The sequence below is a fragment of the Fulmarus glacialis genome, unplaced genomic scaffold (assembly GCF_000690835.1).
Source record: "Fulmarus glacialis isolate BGI_N327 unplaced genomic scaffold, ASM69083v1 scaffold14401, whole genome shotgun sequence".
In the NCBI taxonomy this organism is placed as follows: Eukaryota; Metazoa; Chordata; class Aves; order Procellariiformes; family Procellariidae; genus Fulmarus; species Fulmarus glacialis.
In genome coordinates, this window is record NW_009191010.1 from 2,367 (window position 1) to 16,555 (window position 14,189).

At 37.2% G+C, this 14,189-nt stretch overlaps 1 protein-coding gene across 1 annotated transcript in view; it reads left to right on the plus strand.

The window, feature by feature from the left end:
- OTULIN (OTU deubiquitinase with linear linkage specificity) overlaps window positions 1-10,171 on the plus strand; it is an 11,773-nt gene extending 1,602 nt beyond the window's left edge. The window contains exons 2-7 of the mRNA XM_009586532.1: window positions 2,470-2,543; window positions 3,366-3,460; window positions 4,719-4,862; window positions 7,150-7,275; window positions 8,306-8,575; window positions 9,865-10,171. Of these exons, the coding sequence (XP_009584827.1) occupies window positions 2,470-2,543; window positions 3,366-3,460; window positions 4,719-4,862; window positions 7,150-7,275; window positions 8,306-8,575; window positions 9,865-10,059 (904 nt within the window). The 3' untranslated portion in view covers window positions 10,060-10,171. The remainder of the gene's footprint in view (window positions 1-2,469; window positions 2,544-3,365; window positions 3,461-4,718; window positions 4,863-7,149; window positions 7,276-8,305; window positions 8,576-9,864) is intronic.
- Window positions 10,172-14,189: the final 4,018 nt, after the last annotated feature.

The window sequence follows — 14,189 nt, forward strand, 5'->3', positions numbered from 1 at the left end:
ACAGCACTATGCACTGGTTTTTTTTTTCTTTTGTGCATGCATGTTTTCATTTAATTATTCTTTTCCACCTGTTATTTTATTTTCACTCTATTGTCAAATATCAATGTGAAGATTAATGGGGCAAGGCTTTGGTTTCCACATTCTTGTTTCCACAGATTTACTTAACAGGTGCTATGCTAGAACAATGTTAAGATGCGCTTTAAACTCTGAAATGAGAATACCTGTGTAGATAGGTTGCACCTCTTAGCTACCTTGATTTCAAAATAACTCAGTTAAATTACAGTAATTTGTTTACGCTGGATGTTAATCTGTCAGGTTCTGAATCTATGGGTTTTATTTTGTCAACCCCTGGAAAGAAGATGGGGTAATATCTGCAGAAGGAACATGGCACTGCTTACTCTACACCAAACTTCTTTTTTGAGTGACCTCACTAGTTTACTAAGTTGAGCACTTTTTATCTTTGTGCATTATAGCCTACATGTGTTCAAGGATGTATCCCAAAGTAACGCTTCCCCCCTACCCCGCCACTTCCCGTGGGATCCCTTGTAGAAGCGGGTTTGTTCATGCTCAGAGGGGGCGGTTGTTGCTTTGTATTTTAAACACTTAGCTTATAGATAAGCTAGGCTAGAGATAGCTGCTGTCAGATACCGAGTTGTTTGGTTTTTTTCATAGTATTTTCAAGGTTATTAAGTATTCTTGAAATTCTTCACAAACCTTAATGGACCTTAATCTCTACTGAGAAATAAGATTATGCATGGAAATTAGGGTTTGTCCAGTGCCACGCTGTAACAAGGATAAGGACTTGGGATAAGTATTTCTATGATTTTTCTTCTCAGCAGGTAGTGCTCTTTTTTGGAGTACTGTGTTTAATATCTACTGCATCTATTGTTTCTCTTTTAATTAATAATTATGTAGTATTGTTAGGAATCAGATTTCAAGCCGCTACTTGAGCACCCAGGAGACCTAATTTGAAAGTTAAAGGTTTGAAACTTCAGTAAAAACTAAACTGTAGTTTCATATGACTGCAACAGTGGATGACAGTTTTCTGGTATTAACCTCTATTTGTCTTTATACTAAACATTTATTTGTTCTCAAGGGAAATATATGCAAATGGGTTAGAAATGTTACCTTTTTTAAGTAAGCTGGTTTGGATATAAAGAAAAAGAAATACAGAGCCATAATTTACCAGTCTATTCTTTCACGTTTAATGAGAGTAATCTAATTACCAGCTGGCTACATTAAACCCTTTCTTGCAGTCTTCCAAACTGCTTGTCCTCTCTTAGTAGTGTAAGATGGGGCAGGATCATTGCCTTAATTTCTTCCTGGTCTTTTGCAAGCACGCTGTGGTTTGGGTTTGGGCTTTTTTGAGTAGTAGATTAGAAGCTACTAATAGTAGTGGGCAATGAATAACCACCTTACAGTTTTTTTCTGCACATGTACTTTCTTCAAAACACAAACTCTCAATGTAACCTTCTTTTAGTGGTAAGCCTAAATGATTTACTAATATGTTTGGTGGTGTATGGTTTTTTTTGAAGTATTTTAGCTGTGAAACTATGATTTTTTTAAAATTTATTTGCTAGATTTAATTATATGACAAATGCCAGTCAGAATCACATTTAAAGGAATGTGCAATTTATTGTCTGTTTTTTGAACACTGTATGGACCTCCATTCTCAACAGTAATGTTCACACCCTAGCTTCGAGATCTCTTCTTGATAATGGTAGGCTATGCACAGAAACAGTATCCTTTTAGGCCATTATTTCCTCCCTTGTGGTCATAACTTGACTTCAGAGTGTCTGTATATAGGCTCAGATGGAGACATTTGACTCTTAAGACCGCGTACCTTGACCAAAAAGCCCACGCGGAAGAAGTGTTTGTCTGGATTTCAGTTAGCCTGTAGGCTGCAGCTTGGATCATGCCTAGAATTTTGTTTTCTTTGAGTTTGTAACATTCAAACCAGCTGCGGATAGCTGGCTACTCTTCATCTTGATATTCTGTCGGGTATTCTGCTCATTACTAGGCAGGTTGCTCAGCCCCAGGGGAGTGTAGATACACAGCTCTGGTGCGTAATGCATTCTTAGTTGCATGCATAGGTTGTAGTATTCATATACTCAGCAAATAGGCGTTTTGGCTTGCATCATTTGCAAATTTATCCTGTAAAATTTACAAAGGGACTTCAGTACTCTGTAGTCTCCATACAACCAGGAGGAGAGAAATTCAGGCAGTGATTCATTACCAATGTAGGTGTCATAAATAAGGGAGGGGAACAGTTGAGAGGGTTTTTTTTAACTTTTTTTTTTTTGAGAGCTCATGTTGGTTTATGAAAATGTGTAAGATGGAAAGCAAATTGAGTTGAAAAAATAACTGGAGAAAGACTTAATTACTTGCCTGTAGTTGTAAACAGGGGAAAAGGTAAATGACTGTAAGATTCATGCTGTTACATGAAGTATGTGTTGATTTTTATTGCAGTGAGGAGGACATGTATCGTGATGCAGAAGAAATAGAGAGAGAGAAAATATTACTTTGTGAGACAAGCTCTTCAGGTACATTCAAATTTTGTGCGGTGTTTCAAATACAGTATTACAATTCGTTGTAGCACTAATTTGTGATGATTTGACACCCTCGTTTCCAAGGATTTTTGTGCACGGATGTCTCTGTGCAATACAAGTTACTTATCATGACTGAGTACGTTGTACAGTTTAATTCATGAAAAGATAAATGTTATGTAAAACTAGTTGCTTTTAGTATTATTTTTTTTTTCTGTGTTTCTATACTTACTTTACAAGAGAATGGGAATCCTTTGGAAAGCAGTCATATAGCCTATGTTACAAGTGTTGTGCTTGAAAAGTACTGATTTATAGTCATTATAGCAGCATCTGTTGCTGGGATCCCTTGATAACCTTAGTGCTATCTGTTTTGAAATTAAGGCTGTTGGGATTCCAAGAGAAAACTCTACTTCTACCATTGTTGCTAGCTTATTCAGAAAGATCTATTATCTTTCTCCCTTACAGTCTTGCTGCTGAAAGAAGAAGAAAAACTTTTGTCAAATATTTTTCTGATTGCTAAGAAAATGAAGAGTATTCTGCTAATTTCTACTCGTGGCCAATTAATGCTTTGTAGAAGAGAGGAGCAGAGTGTTCTCTATTTTGTTGGACTACATCATTATTTTTGTTCACTTGTCATTTTCAGAGCAAGCTGGTTTTTCCCCCCTCCGATACTAATAATTACTTAGTAGCTATAGGTTGTGCTGCCAGTCTCCTTTGGCACCAATGTTGAAGTGACAGAGTATTTAGAAATTCAATGCTTTTTCTGTGTTGTTCTGTTTCACAGTTCTCAGTGTAATGTTACATATTCTGTTTTGACAGAATATAAACTAAGTGTTGCACCTGAAATGGATGTCATGGAGTATTGCAGAAAAGAGTGGAGGGGAGATACACCAGTAGCAAAAAGGATGAGAAAGGTAACAGTTCTCTTTTTGTTGAATTTTGTTGGGCTTTTTGTTTTCATTTGTATGTTTAGTAGGTGATTTCCAATGGGAACAATCTTTAAAGCAGGAAATGCAATAGCAATGTTTTCCATTGCCTGGTCTTAGAAATGGCTGACGACTGGAAGATGGTTGTGTTCATACTTGTTCAAAATGTGTTTTTTAGTAAGGCTGCTTGTTGATAGTGTAGGGTTTTGATTAATACTGTTCTTCGTTACTGTTTTCAGTTGAAGTTTTAGATTTGGTTTATTGCCATAAAATGGGAATTTTGTGGGCCGTTGAAATGGCAGAGCAGATAACCAAACTTTTTGGCAGAAGGCAAATAACTGAAGTTGGTGAATTGCATGGGTTTTAAGATGGGGACCTTTAATGAATAGGCTCAGTTTTTCTTAAATTTTTCCTGAATTCTTATTTTTTGTAGGTTTTGGACTAGTTTTCTTACATGAATTTTGAGCTAGAACGGTAGAAAACAAAGCATAAGGTTGGTTGGGGTTTTTTTGTTGTTTTGTTTTATCAACACAATTTGAAAACTTAGTGGTATGTATGAGTAAACCTAAAAAATGCTTTCCATAAATCAAAAGATCCATGTGTCACCTTCAAGAGATTAGTCAGAGAGAAATACAGATGCACAGGGCATTCGCTCTTGCTAGGTTAGCTGAAGAGACGTGCTGAGCTTCAGAAGTTACATTTCACCATTGCTGCTTCTGCTAAAAGTGTACATATGGGAACAGCAGGGAGGGGACAAATGTGCTGAGGCATGTGTCAAGATATTTCAGTGTAAACACAAATTTTCCCTGAGGCAGAAACAAACTACGTGTGACACGTATTGGGTAAATAGCATAAACTATTGCTGAAACTTCTTGTAAGCATGATATATTTTTAGATTTAGAGTCTTGTGTGTGTATGTTGGTATGCTTGGATTTTTTTTGAAACCACATTGCAATGATATTTATGCTCTGTCATGAAATAAATGCCACAACCAATTATCTACTTAGATTTATTTGGTTTCTTGTTTGTTATTTAGCAGAACTAAGGAAGTTTTTTTCAAAGCATAATTTGTGACATGAAAGCATTTGAACTTCCAAAATGGGTAGTGGGTCAAACCCTTTTTTTTTTTTTTTGAATAGCGTTAGCATTTGGATGCTAATATTCCAATATCTTTTATGATTCCAGTGCATGACCTTAGAATGTTTTATTAATGCTTTCATGTTATTTGGATTTTGTGTTTTTCTAGGGATATGAAGCAGTTGCTCAGAAGTTTGCAGCTATAAGGAGAGTACGAGGTGATAACTATTGTGCTCTCAGAGCAACTCTTTTCCAGGCACTAAGCCAAGCTACCCAGTTACCAAGCTGGCTGCAGAGTGAGGATTTTACTATGGTACGTGTCAAACTCTGGTCTTCTGATAGTAGAAGAATGTTGGTTCTAACCTATGTGATAATTTTATGATCTCATTTCTCTATATATGCTCACTTCTCAATATCCCTTGAATTGAGAAGTGGTAGCGTTCAGTTTTGTTGTTCGTTTACAGTGATGCTTTCAACTTGGAATTGAGTCCAGGTCCCCTTAGTTTCCAGCTTATAGTGTATAAATGATACTGTAGTGCTGACTGTAATGTAACTTGTCTGTCTTCATCTTGCCCTCTTGGTTTCCTCTTACTGCATGTAATACAGCAGTAAGAGGTTTCCCACAAGGCAGTGGTAATAACAAAAAATACAGACAACTTATTCTAAGCACATTTGAAAAAAACCCAGCTTTTCAAAATTATCAAATGTATTCTTGTGTGCCCAAATGTATTCTTGTGTGCCATACATGGTTTCTCTAGAGAGTGGATTAACAAATTGGATGCTGTAGGCTTTTCAGAATGTGTGTATTACCCGTGTCTTAAATGTTACTTGAAATAAGTGTAAGAGCAACTCCAACCTGACATGAAGAACAGTTCTTATGGAGCATTGATCGATAAAGCAAAGCAAGGTGTCTTACGAAGAGTAGAAGAATATTCCAGAAATTGTCTTGTGTCGACAAAGTCCATTTGGCGGTATCAGTGAACATGGAAGAAACATGTAAGAAGCTGCCTATACAAAAGTGGCCCACGTCAGAGGAGTAAGGTTCCAGTTGTCCGGGTTGCTGCTGGAAATGTAAATGATGAATGTCCGATGCAGACTCTGTGCGTAGGCTAGCAGTCCAGGTAGAATCACACTGCTCTTATTATCTTTCTGTATAACTTTAGAGGCCATCTTAAAATTTCTCATTGTGGTCACTATCATTAAGTAAACTTCTGCTGGTATGTTTTTGTAATTACTGATAAAAATATTTCTATGAAATGTTTCTTACTGCAGCAGTACATTGTGAAAAGATTTCCTTTCTATAAAAAAAACATTCTCCCAGCTGACAACCATCTCCACATTATCAAACTATAGAAGATAGTTTCCCAGTGCTCCTTTAAAGAACGTGCAAACTTTTTAAAACGGTGTACTTTGCAGTTTTTAATGATGTTCACCTTTTTTCTTCCTAAAATGTGCCATATGGTAATTAACATTTTTTTTTTTAAAAGGTGTAAAACTATAAACCAAACTGATTGAAATGATAAACGGTTAATGCGTCAAAGGAGAAGGCATGTAAGAGAAATGTGTGTAGTGACAGCTAGCAGTACAATTTTAACAAAGTTGTTTTTTGTTGTTTTTTTTTTAAACTTAAAACAGTGTTTACATGCACATTTCTACTTGTAGAAGTTACTGGCTTATAATCTTTGATTATTTACTCCTATATGTCCAATTAGCATAGGATGCCAGGCTGGGTTGGGGGAAGGTCTGTGTATATCTGACAAATACTTGCCATTAAAGAGAAGGTATTACTAACTTGGAGTCCTGATAAAATGAAAACTAGCTGGTAATGGCTGATGGCATATGTGCTGCTTAGCCAAATATTTAATTCATTGTGAGATACAAGATGCTCTTCCAGTTCTAGCGGTAAAATGGGTTAATAAATGAGGGTAAAAAAAAAATGGGCATGCAACTGCCAGGATGTCCTTCAAGAGACGTGTAAAAGCTCTTAGTTGAGCAGGTGTAGCATGTGAGCAGTCAAAGAGGCAGTTCTGAGGCTAAAGTATGATCTGATGCATCAACTAATACCCAGGTTGTTTTCTTCTTTATCAGAAAACCAGTCCCATAGTATTTTAATTATATACCCTGAAAAGAAAACACAGTTTGTGTGTTCTGGACTAAGTAGGCTGCACTCCATCAAGACTTCTGGCTTATCTGGTGGATGTCATCACATCTTTAACCTTCTCTTCTGTTGGTTCAGGGACACTTTCAAACACAGTCACTGTCATATGGTGCTGGAGGGTTTTTCCTAATTAAAAAAAAAAAAAAAGCCATGAGTAACTTAGAGTGATTAATTTTCCCAGTGCTTATATATTGGTTAGATCTGGAAGTAGTAATAGGCCAGTATTCTGACCGTTATCCAGCAAGTATTAAAAGAGCCAGTTGTGTTCAGTTATGGTCATCTTAGTATGATGTGTCTTCAGAAGAACATAAGAGGGATTGTTTTAATGTGCAAAATCTTTATTTAAAAAAAAAAAAAATCAATAAAATAATAACGTGCAAGTTGGTGGCTTTTCCTTTCAAGATTTTTGACTTAAGCTGTCTTTTCTTCTCTCAACGTCCAGCTTCCTGAAAACTTGATGAGCAAATATGACTGGATCAAGCAGTGGCAGCTAAAACAGAAATTGGGCAGGAAGATGGGAGGAATAAGTGATGAAATTAAAGAATATTTAATACTTCTAAGGAAAAAGGTTGGAAAAATATTTGTTTATTCTTGGTCACTTGCAAATAAGAAAAATGACAAAGATTTTTGAATGTGGTGAATTTAGCATAAGGATGCTTTCACTAGTGAAAAAAGTCACTTTTTCTGTATGTATACTACAAAAAGAAAAACCAAGAAAAGAATATCTGTTCAGATCTGTGGGAGTTTTCTGGTGTTCCACTGCTTGCATTAGCCTGATGCTGGAATTAATTTGTAAGCTCTGCAGAAAACTATTAGTTAGACAGGTTTCAATGAAGAAATTAATGTAACAGAGGAACATTTTGCCTCTGTTACTACTTATATTTATTTGAAGGAATGATGTATACTATGGATAAATGCTGTTGCGACCTTGAACAGGTCATGGAAAGAAAAAAAATACAGAATAATGCTGAAGTAATTTCAAAGAAGTTCCACGTTTATATGTTTTTATTCTAGGTTAATGTAACAGGAAGATGGTTTTGCTGTTTTGGTGTTCGTAGTGTATTATCTAGCCCCATCTTTCCCCCCTTGAAACTCTGGAACCTATTTAAAATCTTCAGTTGTTCCTGTCTTACTGTGTATGCATATTCTGGGTTTTTGGAAGGCTTTTAGGAATATTTTAAAGGCTGCATTCAAGCAGTTTCTGAGGGTGGGAATGAAATACGCATTCTGAGTAACTGGAATGTAAAGAATATAAAAGATGTAAGATTTATGATACAGGAAACAAACAAGTTATTATCTTATTGCTTATTGTCCCATGACAATATTTGTTTTGCCACCTTGCAACAATTTCCAACATCCCCTTCTTTTGCTTTGCTTAAGGACTAATTTAAGCAAAATCAGACTAACTCAACTAGATCTTGATAGGACTACAGCTGTGGAAATATTCTCGAGTGATTTTAAAAAGGCACAAAGCCCTTCATAAATTAAATTCTGAGTGCCTATGCTGTGGATCTGACAATTCATGTGGCTTTTTGCAGGTCTTGCATGGTGATGGCTATTGATACATGTTGTGTGTGTTTTGTTTATTTTTTTTATAGTGGAAGAATATAAGTGAAATCAAGGGTCCTATTGAGAAACAAGAAGCTTGTGATAAATTGTTTAAAAATGAAGAGGAGGAGTATAGTCTCTATGAAGCACTGAAATTTTTGATGCTTAACACCGCCATCGAATTATACAACGATGATAGAAATGGAAGGAGAGTTCCTGTCTTCTCCTGGTTACTGTTTGCACGGGATACATCTAGCAACCCTTGTCAGTTAATGCATAATCATTTGAATCATATTGGTCACAGTGGAGGCCTTGAACAAGTAAGGAGAGAGTGTTTTTACAGTGTTACTTTCCTGTTTTGGAGGTTTTTGTTTCAAGTGGTTTAAGAAATCATCTGGCTTTTGTCTAGTCTTTCATTGGGCAAAAATATAGTAGAACTGCATGCCTGTAGTAAGAGTCTGTAAAGACCTTCCTTTTAAACATTGATTTTTGTGTGGCAGCTTGACACTTAGGTAGCATCATTCTTTGGAAGTATGGTATTCTATTAATAGAAACATTTCTATTAGTCTCTTAATTGCTAGCTTTTATCATGATGTTTTTTAAAAGGCTAATACTCAAATTATGAAGAGATGATCATGTGTAGTACATACTAGTTGAATTCTGATAAACTAATGGCAGTTACTGCCTTAAATGTTGCAGAAATGATATGCATATCACAAAAAAGCCCCAAAACAAAATGTAGTGGTTAATAAGCTGAATAGTTGGAAAGATTTTAAAACATCCATTTAAAAAAATCCCACTGAATATGTTACAAGTGTGGTACTGCAGTTAAATTCACTACTTGATTATAGACACTAGAAACATGGAAGTATTTATGTTTTGTTTGTGTTTGTCAACTTAATCTGATGACTCTAATATAGATGAGGCAGGTTAATGGTACTGTTAGGTGATTACTTGGTGACTTGGTGACTTTTTTGCTGCCTAGTTTAGTCAGTAAGTAATGTTGCATATTTTTGTGCTGACTACATTTATTTATTTCGGTGATATTCTTTGTTATTTAGAACAGGATATGCTTGCCACTGTAGAAGACTTTCCAGCTTCTTTCTCTGAATTCCTTCTGATATCAACAGGCTTTGTAAGGGCTTTCTGTCTGCTTTTTATTTGGCTAGAGTTCAGAGTACCCTCTAAGAGAGAAAGGATCAGTGCCTGAAACCCATTCTTGTCTGGTTTAGTGACTTAATGGGATGAATACTGATACGAGAGGATGTCTTTCCTACCTGTTTGTGGCAGGAGGGAAGTGGGATTCTCTGTATAAAGTAGCTTTTCTTTAGGAGTAGTATCCTACTATGCTGTTGTTGGGTCTGATGAGCTCCATGTTAAAGGCATGGTATCTTAGAGCTATTTGTGCAGCAAGTTAAGAATGGCTTGAATGATTGAGATGCTGAACTAGAGATGCTCATGTATATGCATTCTCTGTTACTTTTGTTCATCTTTTTTTCTTTGAAAAATTACAACTGATAGGTATTAGTTTAGTATTTTTATCAGAAATATCTTGTAAAAGTTATGTTTAATTTTACACACCATATTTCTGCTTTTTTTTCTAATGTAGGTGGAAATGTTTCTCCTTGCTTATGCTCTGCAGTATACCATCCAAGTGTATCGATTGTATAAATATAGTACTGATGAATTCATCACACTCTACCCCAATGACCCAGAAGAGGACTGGCCTGTGGTGACTCTCATTACTGAAGATGACAGACATTATAATATTCCAGTCAGAATGTGCCAAGAGACTATGCTGTAAACAAGTGATTTTTGGCAGACAAACCTGTGCTGTTTATTGAGGGTTTCCAGCACTATTCTGAAACAGGATGATGATTACATCTGCATTATTAAATCTACAACAACTTGAAATCCATGTTTTAGAAGTTTACATCTGAACTAAAATATCAAATAGGTACTAGCTTAAAGAGTAAAAATTTTGCCAGGATGGCTTTTGTTGCCCGTTAAAAAAAGGAAACTTCTACAATCTTTTTTTTTTTTTTTTGAAGGGCTTATGCTGAATAGGAGTGCAAAAACTATAGATTTATTTCTTTTGAGAAGATAGGTGAGGCTGTGTACTAAGACATGAGCTGACGTTCTGCTCCCCGAGATAATGATGAATTGAAATTTCTGCGAAAGTAAGCTGGCAATGTCCTTGCTGATATTTGTAACGCTTCTTAGAAGCAATTTGTACAAATCTTGGGTCTCGGGAAGCAATATAATTCTTATGCAGTTGGAATTTAATGCCTGCCATGGTTTATGCTCTAAGAGAGATGTTATTTAACGTTTTCTAATGCTTTGGGTTTTTTTCTGACATGAATATCTCTTATTTAAAAGCCAGTCATCTGTTACGCTGAAAATAAAGAGCTCTTCCCTGTTCAACCCCTTGAGAGGATTATGGCAAAGAGACTTGATAATAAAGGAGTATAAAAGTTGTTTTCAGTAGGTCACAAATTCAAAACCTACACAGAATTCCCTCTTCAGTTATGATAGCTGGTATGAGATAACTGTGTGCCCACTAACTTCCATGTCTGTTTATATTGCTGTTCCTGTAATGCTAATCTTCTCTGGTAGCTGCTGTGGAGAACATCAGGATTTTAATTTGTCCAGGGAGTGCAGTAGGTGGAAGTAAACTTCTGGTGCAACTTCTCCACTCTTGGGAGGAGTATGTGGGAGGTTCTGTTTCTGCTTAGAATTACTCATTGTGCTTTAAACTGAAGGAATACTGGGAGTGCTGACATACCTTAAAAATAATTAAATAATAAAACCTTCACCTTTAGCTTGAAGTGGAAGTATGCCCTACAGATGATTCTCAGAACAAGAGAATGAAAGTTGATTTGAATGAAATGCTGTTCATACATGGATCACTTGGCTTCTCTTAGAAGGCCTTCTTATATAAAAGGGATAAGATTATAAAAACTACTTTTCATTCAAATATTCTGGAGGAAATGACATGCAAAACTTCTGGCATGCAAAACTTCCAATTGTCCTGTTTTGTTCTACTTAAAATTAATTTTTTTGTTAACTTTTATTGTGCAAGGTAATTGCACAATGAGAATGTGTATTCACTATGTTCCAAAATGTGTTCTAGACACATCTTAATGAGGCCTATCATGTACTCAGTGTTATGTTTATCATGTCTTTGCCTTTTAAAACCACTAGTTTGATCTGTTACTGAAAATTTCTGGGAGCTACAAAGGAACAAAAATAAACCGATTCATCTGGCAGTATTTTGTTTCTTTTTTTATGCCCTGTTTTCTCCCTAGCTTTATATTCTCGAGTTTTTAGTTTTGAAATCTTTGTTCAAGTTAGTTATTTCTTGAAAGCCACAAAGCATAGTAATGTATGTAAAACAAGTAATTATCGGCTTGCTGCTTACACATGGACAGTAAAAAAAATTTCCCTGAATTACTGTTACCCAAGTAATGCTGAAGGGGAAAGAAAAATAAATTAACTTTTGCAACTCACTGAACTCTGATAGAAAAATTATGATTTAAGTGAGATTATTTAAATCTTGATGTCTTCTAATTGTGATATATTCTTGAGATTAAAACTTAACACCTCTTTGAAAAAGGCATCTTTGTCATACATTCAGAGCCACTGCTCTAAATGTATGACAAAAGCCTCTAAAGCAGAGGCTTTTTAAGGGCTGATTTTGCAGCCATTAGGTATCTAAACAATTCACATAACTGTCTTGTATGTTGAAGTGAGAAGTGCAGGACTGAGCACAAGGTATGTGTACACCTTAAGTCATGTTCCTGCAGAAGTTGAGTAACAGTGGAAAAACTGCTGTTGCTTTGTATTTTCCGTCCGTATTTTGGAGATAAGCAGTGAGTCTGTACTATGATGTGCAGTATATTGATTTAACTTGTAAGTATAAAATAGACAGCTGACCATTTTTCATCTAGACTTATACAATGAATAAATACTGCTTTTCTGTTGGGTCCCCTCCCCATATTTTACTGAATAAACTGAAAAAGTCAATAAAGTGGAAGTGAGGGATGGAAGAGGAATAGAGGTCAAATCAATGCTGCTCCCTGCCCCGATGTCCATGAGTCTTACATGTGAATAAATTTGTAATAGCTGCTGTACTCCCAGATCAACGTACTAAAGGAAGCAGCTGCTTTACTCAACACCTGGCACACTTTGTTAGGTACAGTCCAGATTTTTAATACCGTGATACGTGAGCTCCTAGGAGTTAGTAGAGATTAAGAAAGTTCACTCTGTTGCAGTTAGTGTGCTTTTTGTGCAAAAAGTACTTCATCCACTTTAGGCCCATCTTTTATTCCTACTTCAACATTATTGTTATGTCCAACTTCTGCCCTTTATGCTTTTTGGAGAAGGAGGCGCAAGTTCGTTGTGTTCTTCAGAACCATTTTAGCATACTTTCAGGTATTAAATGGAAACATCCTGCTTTCTGTCGTAGTGCTTTGACTTGGGCTATCTGGTTGCTTTTTAAAAAGCATTTAAGTATTCAGTTTCCACTAAACACAGTTGTGGTCTACACGAAGCTTGTATTTTACCTTCAGTCTCCTAGGAAGAAAGATGTTATAAAGTTAACGGATACTTATCCTCCAGCTTCCTTTCTGTTGGTGGAAGTGTACAGCACAAGTTCATTGTGTGAAGGAGAAGAGAGGTTCAGGTGATCTTGCTGGGCTGGCAGGAGGGGAGGAAAACTGCATTGCACCATGTGGGAATAGTTGGCTGTGGGTAGAGAGGCATGCTGAGCTGGAGCTGCAGCAGGCAAGGCAGCAAAGCTTAGGCTGGGTATGGCTCCGAGAAGCTTGTGCTGGACCCAGCCTGATGGTGTGCTGTGGGAGGTCACCCCAGAACCCGGCTGCCCCAGGGGCAGGTGTGTTTGGTTCAGGACTGTAACTTTATTCAGATAGATGAGTCAAAGCTTGGCCAAACCTTGGCCAAATTTATTTCTGTGTGACAGCCCTATCATCAAAAACTAGTGAAGGAGGATGAAGAGCAAGGTGGGAACTTGAATCTCACCAGAATGGCAGTCATGATCACATATCCCATTTTAGGTGTTAAAGGAAGGAGGGAGAGGGAGCTCTTGCATTGCGTATCGAGTGCAGGGCTCAATTTGTGACCTCATGTCCCTAATTTTAAGTGTCAGTTGTGCAGCCCCTGTATCTTGTTGCCTTCTGGACATAATTGCCATTTGTTCCCCCAGTACGCTAGCTGGCAGGGTAGGACTGAGAATGTTTGAAGATGGCCAAATGTACTTTATGAATGCTCCTGTCCTGGTTTTGGCTGGGATAGAGTTAATTTTCTTCCTAGTAGCTGGTATAGTGCTGTGTTTTGGATTTAGTATGAGAATACTGTTGATAACACACTGATGTTTTAGTTGTTGCTAAGTAATGGGACTTTTCAGCTTCCCATGCTCTGCCAGGTGCACAAGAGGCTGGGAGGGAGCACAGCCAGGACAGCTGACCTGACTGGCCAAAGGGCTATTCCATACCATATGACATCATGCTCAGCATATAAAGCTGGGGGAAGAAGAAGGAAGGGGGGGATGTTTGGAGTGATGGCGTTTGTCTTCCCAAGTAACTGCTACACGTGATGGAGCCCTGCTTTACTGGCTGAACCCCTGCCTGCCGATGGGAAGTAGTGAATGAATTCCTTGTTTTGCTTTGCTTGCGTGCGTGGCTTTTGCTTTCCCTATTAAACTGTCTCTATCTCAACCCACGAGTTTTCTCACTTTTACCCTTCTGATTCCCTCCCCCATCCCACCCGGGGGGAGTGAGCGAGCGGCTGTGTGGGGCTTAGTTGCTCACTGGGGTTAAACCACGACAGCTCCCTTCTTTGGTAACGGAAGACGACAGGCGGCACGTTCTGGAAGCTTGCTGCTAGATGAATAATTGTGCTATGACATCGACTGAT